Here is a 9,991-nt window from a genome sequence, read left to right on the forward strand (position 1 = left end):
TCGAAATATAGATAAATTGTGATTGTTTTTATTGTATTTATAAAATAAAAATACTAGACTATAGAAACAAACTTTTAAATAAAGAGGCATTAATATGAATTGTATTTCTATAATAGTTATGTGAGTTTGCCATTGGAGGTGGCGAATTCTCGGCGATAAATCGCCGGTTATCGCCGAATTATCGCCGGCCATTGTGGCGAAGTCGGCGATAATTCGGCGATAATGTTGCCGTTGCTTCGCCGAGTGGCGTTCTAACGCCGGATTATCGCCGAGCGATCGCCGGCCACTGTGGGCGACGCTCGGCGATAATCGGCGATAATTAAAATTTTTTTTTTTTTTTTTTGAACCCAACGGCTATTTTACATTCCACCCCTATAAATATTTCCTCCACTTCCTCCATTCATCACCCACAATCTTCATTCTCTCCATTTTCAATCTCTTCTCCCAATCTTCAATTTTCATCAAAATTATGAGCTTTTGGAAGAAAAGTTCCCGATCGGGTAAGGATAAGGGTAAGGGGAAAGAGTCGAGTTCACAAATTCCCAACACGGATGAAGCAAACGAGCAGTGGATGCAGTCGTTGTTGGCGATGGGTTCTCCTCCCGGCCAACTTCCATACGGGGGTCCGTCTCCTTTGCAGACTCCTCCGGCGCGGAGACTTTCTCCGTACTTCAACTCTGCCGGCAGAATGCCCTTTCCAGCCGACGATGTGTATCGGCCCCAGCTTCGACACCCCGGATCAACCCCAAGGGCGACCAAGAATCTCAGGCCGCGACACCGAGCGCGGAGGACTTCGAGGTGGAAGAAACGCCCACCGAGCCGCCTTCTAGGAGCGGGAGGGGGAAGGCGCCGGCGTCGTCGGCTGCGACCGATACGGGTTCCGATGAGAGGCCGAAGCGGGTAAGGACTACTTACACTCTGCAAGAGTCCGAGCCGATAGCCGACTGCCTGGGCGGACACGTCACAGACGCGGAGCGCAGCAACTACCGGGACCGAGATCATATTCTCGGGAGCGGATTGCCGCGAAGTACAGGAGCCACAAGACTGCCTCAATGAAGGACCATGGCAGCGAGGCGATCCGTCGGCATTGGGAGCGCCTCATGAGGGACTGCGGGCACTTCAACGGTATTTATTCTAACTTGATGACTCACATGACGAGTGGCCAGAACGAGCACATGGTCCGAGATGAGGCCATCCGGATGTATAGTAGCCAGTACTTGTCGACGAAGGGCTTCAAGTATTGGAACATCTACGATAAGCTGAAGGATCTCCCCAAATTCCGGACGGGGAATGCACGACGCGCTGCACGGGAAATCGGTGCGCTCGCGACTTAGCGTTTCGGAGAGCGAGGGGAGCGCGGCCCACATCGACTTGAGTGGGGATGGTCCGCACGAGCGCCCGGAGGGAGTGAAGAAGGCGAAGGGGAGGCGGAAGGGGAAGGGCGCAACGTCGGAAGTCGCGTCGGAATCCGTCATCGACTTAGAAAAAGCCACTTATTCGAGCAATGTCGCCAATCTGACCCAGATGTACACGCTGTACTTCACCGGCGGCGGGACCCCTGAAGAAAAGGCGGCCCTCTGGAAATGCATCCAACACCTGCAGAGTACGCTGGGGCTCGATCCCGACGCCCCTCCGGCCCCTCCGTCTTAGATTTTTTTTTTTTAAATCTTTGTTTATTTGCGTTTTTTATTTGTAGTTTTTTTTTTCTCGTTGTATTATATTTTCCAATGATTAATACAACGATGAATTGTTCATTATTAGTCTATTTATTAAATACATTTGTAGGGAAAATTAAATAATATAAAAAATAATGATGTAAAAATGAAATGTTGAGTTAGGGAGAAATAAGGGAGAAATAAGGGAGAAACCAATGTAGCACTTGGCTAAAAACTGGGGATAAAAATACTAGACTATAGAAACAAACTTTTAAATAAAGAGGCATTAATATGAATTGTATTTCTATAATAGTTATGTGAGTTTGCCATTTCATTCGGTCATTATATTTTAGTTTTCTTTTAAAGATAGGCTAATTTAATCCACATACCTTCACACATAAAACACTTGATGATCTAAAGCACCTAACAAACCCAACGCTTACGCGTTGAACCAAATTTAAGAAATGAGATCATACAAAAGTGAAATACCATAATCAAGAATTTATACTTAAGTATTATACCACCCTCTAAATAACATCTTCTAAAATCTAATGTCATTATTCAAATGTATAATCTATTATGTCACAAAGGGTTATTTAATATTTATTTATCTATAAAAAAGTTACAAATAAAAGTTCATCTAATTCAACATAGAATAAATAACCGAGATTATTTTTATAAATAAATAAAAATTAAAATAAAATGATTGATACTCATGAGAATGTTACAAACATCGATCGAAAAAGGTAACACTCCAATGTACCCAAAAAAACACAAAATATTTGTCACGTCGAGGTCAAATATAATTATTCTCACTTAGATTTTGTGGATCATCATTGGACAAATTTTCTTTTATAAAGAAAAACAACGAAAAATGAAAAAAAAAATAAGAAGAATTTCTAAAGAAGAAGGCGACGACGAGAATATGCTAAAATAATCACCGCTTCCAATCAAACAGGCTGGCCAACCAACTAAAACATTTATTCTCTCTTATCATTTAAAAAGAAAATAGTAATAGTGACTATTGTTTGGAAATTTCTCACCTCCCAAATCCCAATTTCCACCTCTTACTTTCCCACATATAAAATGAAAATAAATCCAAAAACATATAGTAGTTCTTATAAATATTATATTCATTGAAATAAAATGAAAGTTGTATGTATCCTTTGATTTTCTTGTTGATTGAAAATTTGAAATATGAAAATTGAGCATCCACACTTTTCACGCTTCATTCAAGACTTTTTTTCAATAACGACATAATCTTTGTTTATTTTTATCAATCGCCTATATAATTACTAATTTTAAGACATATTTAGAATCATTATATCATGAATGACTAAAAATAGTAGAGTAAATATTATTTTATAATTAAAATAATAGGAGTATAATTAAGTTCGTACAATAAGGAAACTAGCATTTTGGTTACCAAGTAGTCTAACTATTTCAAGTTCAACTTTGGCAATCAAGTGTACAGTATAACCCTTTTACATTTTCAATTTTTCATCACACAATCTATTTTATTTTACTTTTAATATATGCATTCGACATTAGAATTTTCGAGAAATCTGAAATGTTGACTATTGAGGAACAGTTGGCTAATCTTGGCAGATATTGCCGTCCCATGAGTTGCGAATCATCAATTTAAAGCCAAAATTATAAATCAAATACATTTTCATATTTTGTTGAGTGATCATTAATCTCATCTATTAAATACTATTAAAAAAAGAATAAAGAATGAGATTCTATAAAAATGCGTCTCATTAATTATAGTAGCTTCCTTGGAACACCACTAGAGGTTAAATTGTTTAAAATTATGTCAACTTTCCGATAATTAAAGAGTAGCTGCCAATCAATGATTTATCAGCATATTTGAAAATATACAAAAAGATAAAATGTACTACATTCGAATTAAATTGAATTTTAGCCTATTAGGATTTTGACCTAAGATAATTAAAGAATTGGGCCCAAATTTTGTATGGCTGAGCCAGGATTGACCTAATAGAAAAACGAGGAGGGATTGGAATGGGCCACTCGCTTGAGGAGGGCTATACTCGAGCTCTTTTTCTTTTTACCGATATTGGGCCGAGTCCAAGCCTATTTGAAGCCCGACCATGTACTTGACCGACATGGCCGAAAATCTAATTTTTTTTAATGTAGGAATTCTATTTAGAGTACCAAAATTGGTTCTAAACATATGGTCATTTTACCTTTTTGGTCATAAACTTTATCTTTTGGATTTTTTGGTCCTTCACATATGGAAATTTGATCATTTTGGTCATCCGTCAATAGTTCCGTTAAAAACTAACGGTCAACGGCGATTTTGGCCTAATTAAACTCTTAGTTATAGGCCTGGGGAAACGGTTCTCGGTTCTTGGTTAACCGAGAACCGAACCTTATTTTTTTGGTTTTCGGTTAACCGAGAACCGAAAAAATAAGGTTAAGGTTCGGTTCCGGTTATTAAGTTTAAGCTAATCTCGGTTCTGGTTCTAACCGAGAATCGAAAGGTTAGAATCGAATAACCGTTGTTTTCTAAATATTTAATTTTTATATATTTATTTTAGTTTTATTATTATAGTTTTAGGAAAGTAAAAGTTAGTTTGATGAATGACATTGGTTTATATTGGTTTTGGACTTAGTTTTGTAAACTTTGTTGGAATTTTTTGGTTTTTGATGATGGAATGGAATCATGGTTTTTGTCCTTTTGATTTCACGACTTATTACTTAATGTATTATATTGCACTTGAGTTCGGTTCCTTCGTTGGAACCGAAGACCGAATCGATCGGTTCCTTGAGGAACCGAACCGATAAAGGGTTCGGTTTCGGTTCTGGATTTTGGAAAAAATGGCAGTCGGTTAACCGACTAATCGGTTCGGTCGGAACCGAACCGACCGAATTCCCACCCCTACTTAATTATGATTTTTAAGTCACAAATTAATCTCCTAATTATTTTAACAAATATTCATTTAAAATTAGAATTAAATCTTCTTGGTGGAGGCGGGAGTAATGGCGACTGGATTGGGGGCTGAAGAAGACGAAGCGGAGATAGATGAATCATCGGTGGCTAGCTTCACAGCGGCGGTGGCCTAAGCCGATAGTTTGCGTACTTTTTCGGGGAGAATTGGAATTTTGGAGGGATTGTGGGGATTGTTGTGGGAGATCTCGGTGGGGATGGCATGGGATGCCTCAAGTACGGAGGTGGCGGGCTGGGGGCGAGGGATTTGGAGATTGGGGTCGGATTTGGGCGATGATGGATGGGAGTTAGAATCTTGATGCGAATTGGGTTTTTCAATTTGGGATTTTGGTTTAGGTAGGGCTTCGATTTGGGTGTGAGCCTGCTCACCCATGAGAATTTGTTGCAGCGTGGAGGGGTAGTGAGGGAGAGGGTGTCGGCGGCGGCGGCGACGGTGGGTGGAGATTATGAAGGAAGAAGATGAAAGATTAGAGGAATGAAAAAGAAAGAATTAAGAGTTTAATTTGGAGATTAGCTAGGAGATTAATTAGTGACTTAAAAATCAGAATTAAGAGTTTAATTTGGTCAAAATTTCCGTTGACCGTTAGTTTTTAACGGAATTATTGACGGAGGACCAAAATGATCAAATTTCCATATGTGCAGGACCAGAAAATCCAAATGATAAAGTTTAGGACCAAAAAGGTAAAATGACCATATGTTTAGGACTAATTTTGCCTTTAATTTCTATTTATATTGTGATTGTATGATTTATATTATTTTAATTTTATAAGTAATACTTAATACACCTTTTATCTTTTAAAAAATACACGGTTTAATTGAAAATTGGTGAAGTAGAGGTGGTGGGTAATAGTAAAATAGTTGAAGCGTGGTTAGTCGAAGACTCACGTCATTAGTAGTGTAATGCACATTGAACTTTTTTTCAAAAATAGAAAGTAACTCATTTTAATAGACAAACCAAAATAATAAAATGAAACCTTTTCTTATAAATATATAGGACAATAAAATAAAATAAGTAAATAACAGAGAATATTTAAAAAGTATAATAATTTTCAAGCCTAGACCGATCCACTTAACAATTGAATTTGGGCTAAGTTAGACTCAAATTTACTGAAAGGTCTTGTCCAGTCCGATCTGCTCGTGCATGCCCCCGAGAGAGCCCCACCAGACCCACCGTACCCATTTGACACATCCACATGGTATGAGTGTTAATGACCAGGCAAACATGCCCTACCGGACACGGCTGGCCCTCTATCTTCTTTGTTACCCACAACTTTTTATTATTTTCTAACAATTATATCTAGGAATTTACCTATTTTAGCATATAAGATCCTTCAATCATCCCACCAATCATCATGCATATAAGATGAGAAAAATTGCGTCTTATTACCACTAACAATGTAAGTAATAAAACCGAAACCAGACAAAAAGTACTCATGAATTTTGATTGCATTAGGATGGGCCCATGAGTACATATGATTTTAATGTACACAACCATATTATATCACATGAACAATGTGATAAAATTTAATACATATAATATCCATAACAAAAACAATTAAATAAAACTATATATGCACATTTCAATTATTAAAACTTCAAGTAGTGAGGTGAAAGAGGTTTGAACACGTGAGGCGCACGCGCCTCCACCAAATTGAGGTGCCTTTCCTTGAGATGCATATACACAATCCAATCCCCATTCCCATGTGGGCCGGGCATGGGCATGACGTACCCGGTCTCCCCGCCCCACGGGAAATGGTACGACCCGAAATCCGGCCCACCCCACCCAAAATCCAGCATCCGCACTGGGAACCTCTGCCCTGACGACACCACCACCGCGGCCTCATCCCTCTCGTCCTTACAGTAGACCTTCACCACCGCCGCCTTCGGCCTCCGCACCTCCACCCAGTCTATTAGTGCTAGGAAGTGCTCCGCAGTCGATGCGGTCGCTATGCATGCACTCACCTTGTCAGCCACCACCTTCAGTGTAGCACCTCGAATATCGAAATAATTAAATATAATAAAAAGTTACAAATAAATTTTAATTTAAAATATAATAAATTATTAGTATATATTAATTTCCAAAGTTTGTTAATTGAATTGATAATAATAATAATTGAGTAAGGGGTGTTACATTTAACAGTGCTGACTGGAGCTCGCCTGCACTCGCCTCCACATAAGGGACGGATAAGACGTTCCCGAAGTAGGATTCCAACGACGTCGTTTTGTCGTTGCTCAACCGAACTCTTCCGTCGACCACCACTCCAAGTTTGACCGTCTTGGAGCGGTCAACGGTGGCCGCGGAGGCTAGGGTTTGCCAGAGAAAGGCGGTGAAGGACTCGAGTTTGCTTTTTCTAGTTCCATTGCGGCTAGATTGGGACTGGAGGCGGTCGATTTCGTCGGAGTCGATGTAGTAGATCCGGCTCGTGAGGCGGTCGGGGCTCTCGTCGGCCGGCGGCAGAAGCAGCGGCGCGTAGAGTTTGTCGAGGGAGGCGTGCGGCTGCGGAGGGCGGCGGGGATTGAAGAGGGAGCGGCGGAAGGAGGGGAGGAGCTTTATGCGGTTCGACCGGGCGATGTCGGCCCATGCGGTGAGAAACATGTTGGCCGAGTGGGCGTCGGCGCCGCGGTGGTCGAAGGTGCAGCCGATGAATACGCCGCCGCATTTCAGATCCGTCACCTTGTTTTCATTCAAACTTAACAATATTAACGATATTTCATTTTGGATTTTTTTTTATATTGATCCTTTATTTCGTTTATTTAAATATAAACAACTTTGTGTCATTTTAGAGCGGAGCAAGAACGTAACATTAAGTAGTGACAGACGCAGAAAAAATTATTGACGAAGATCAACTACTTTTATAGTAATTTTTTAGAGATTATTTCGATAAATCAGTCATCAACCATATATAAATGTAACAGAGAATAAAATAGGATTATTATCATAAGCTACGAATTTATACACTTATGTTCTTCTTGGAATGGGTCTATTAATATATGCATGTGTGATGTCAAAGTAAGCCACCAACTAAATTTAAATAATAATTTGTGGGTGGAGAAATCAAACTCAAATCTACATTTACATTACATTAAGTCATTAACCACTCTAATAAATTTATTATTCCCTTATGATCAAAAGTACTAACATAAGTAAAAAAGGCTCCAAATTTCAAGAAATGACCAATACAAAAAGTCTCGATTGGTTGACACATGCAATTCTATAATTTAATGCATCTCTCTGATATTTCATTATCACTGACTCACTGAGAGTGCTTCACAAGTCGGATATATTGATGCTAACCTTAGTAACCGAATAATTAAAGTCACGTAAATATATCGAAATTTCAAGGTCAAGTCACTTTTAATTTTGAGTCTTACAAAATAAAAAAAATACTCATTCCGTCGCATTAATGAGAAATGAAACATTTGGTTTTGGGCTTATGTAGTGTTGTCTGTAAATTAATGAAAATAGAATAAAGTAATTAAGATGAAAAGGTAGAAATGATGTTGTTTCCATTTTAGGAAACGTTTCATTTTTAATGAAATACTGATCAAAGTTCAGTGTATTTTTGTCGAACCTGAACGGAGAGAAGACCATGCAACAGAACGGGAACAAGCTTGCCATGAACCGACAAATCCGGCCTATATAAATCGACGTCTCTGAGCTCCACACCGGCACAAGCACGTGTAAAATCAACGCCACGGTTGTTGCATAGAATCTCCGGCTCGCCTTGGCCGTTGGCGACAATCTCTCCGGCCAAGGGGCCGAAGTAGACCAGCGCCTGAGCTAGGGATTTCTTGAGCACCGCGGCCATGTTTTCCGGCGACTCCCTTTCGACGTTCTTGTAGCAGAAGAAGATCCCGAAGTGTAGGGGCGGGAGGAGCAAGTCGAGGTTGGACATCGGGAGCCAGTGGTCCTGCACTGGTAGGGCGGCCGCGACCACCTCTCTCCGCTTGATGGTCACCGGAAAATCGCCGGAGTTCATGGTGGCTGTTTGGTGTAATGAGATGAATGGAAATGTTTTTATTTATAGATGCCAATTGTATATGTACATAAGATTATAGAAGTGTCCAAGTATAAGTTGTTAAAAATTTGGACTTTCACGTGACTAATTTTACGTGTATGGCTATTTTTCAGTTGTTCAATTAAAGTGATCTATTAAAAATTAAGTTTGAGCTAAAAGTGTATTTATTTGTTCGGAAATAAATGTAGATACTATATGAGATTTTCTGTTTGACGAGGGAACGAATAGAAGACTGAGGTTTATATCCATAATTGTGTCAAGGACCCTACATATTTATTAAATGCACTTTTGTGTTCAATAATTATGTAGTCTCACTATCTCATTTAAGGTGCCATTTTCTTAAACGATATGAACATGAAAAAGGTATATACATACTCCACGTATTTATTATGTATGTACTTTTTTGTTTAACATAATACTCCATTAAATAGAAGTATAAGATTTAGATTGAATTAGTGATTACACTATAAAAAGATTAAAAAAGAAATAATTGAATATTTTAATAAGAGAGAGAGAGTTTATCCCAAAATAGAAATTGATTATTTTGATGGAGACAAATTCAAGGGAAAACTGGTAATCTAAAATGAGACTGGGAGAGTATAGTTTTTTAATTTTTTGGCTTTGTAGATTGAAGCTTGCTCGTGACTGAATATATATAATTATTTTTTGTTCATGAGATTACAATTGAATAATTTTAAATGACGTCACACGATAAGAAGTTAAAACCATCAATACAAATAATCTTAGCTTCAAATTAAGGGAAAAGAAAAATTAGTAGGTACATGCTCTTATGTTAAAACCATCTTTCTAACAGATTAATTTTTTTTCCATGATTCAGGTCTTTACTTGTCAAGTTTTGTATCTTGTTCGAATATTGTCCAAGTAATTGAAAATGACTTATGTGACTTTTGCAAAAATGAACTGATCCAATCGAATACCTATTCTTCAGCTGCAAAGTTTTATCAAGCCTACGGTACTTCTTATGTGACTGCATGGCTTGGTGCCCCCTTTATAAGGTTCGATAAAAAAAATATGGATTTCAATGTTCTATGTTGTGTCTTGGACGATTTGGGACATCCAGAGTGATATAATATTTCAAACCTTCACACTAAGTCGGAGTTCCGAAAAAGAAGACTTATGTGATGCCTTGACACGTGGGTGAACCGGTGAAGGCTTGGTGCTCAGAATTCCCTTTCTAACTACACAAATGGAACGACATTAGATGTTGGTGAGGCTTGAAAATAAAATGAATTAGATGCTCACGACTGAGGACGATTTGAAAAAATAGTATTCTCTTCAGTTGTTTGATGTGTCAGGAATTGCTTCTTTTATCTTGAGGTTTCATC

General features: G+C 38.6%; 1 protein-coding gene across 1 annotated transcript; it reads right to left on the reverse strand.

Moving 5' to 3' along the window:
* Positions 1–6,066: 6,066 nt before the first annotated feature.
* LOC125193824 (coniferyl alcohol acyltransferase-like) lies at positions 6,067–8,653 on the reverse strand. The gene is made up of 3 exons (XM_048091735.1): positions 8,199–8,653; positions 6,758–7,300; positions 6,067–6,603 (listed from the first exon to the last, which is right to left on the reverse strand). Exons 1-3 carry the CDS (start codon positions 8,604–8,606, stop codon positions 6,214–6,216), a joined length of 1,341 nt encoding a protein of 446 aa, XP_047947692.1. The 5' UTR covers positions 8,607–8,653; the 3' UTR covers positions 6,067–6,213.
* Between the last annotated feature and the right edge of the window lie 1,338 nt (positions 8,654–9,991).

The sequence above is a fragment of the Salvia hispanica genome, chromosome 6 (assembly GCF_023119035.1).
Source record: "Salvia hispanica cultivar TCC Black 2014 chromosome 6, UniMelb_Shisp_WGS_1.0, whole genome shotgun sequence".
Lineage (NCBI taxonomy): Eukaryota > Viridiplantae > Streptophyta > Magnoliopsida > Lamiales > Lamiaceae > Salvia > Salvia hispanica.

Coding starts and splice junctions, on each gene's coding strand:
- LOC125193824 (XM_048091735.1), bottom strand. CDS start 8,606: ATGAACTCCGGCGATTTTCCGGTGACCATCAAGCGGAGAGAGGTGGTC. Junction 7,301..8,198: donor ATGGTCTTCTCTCCGTTCAG/GTTCGACAAAAA, acceptor AATGAAAACAAG/GTGACGGATCTGAAATGCGG. Junction 6,604..6,757: donor TCCAGTCAGCACTGTTAAAT/GTAACACCCCTT, acceptor GCTACACTGAAG/GTGGTGGCTGACAAGGTGAG.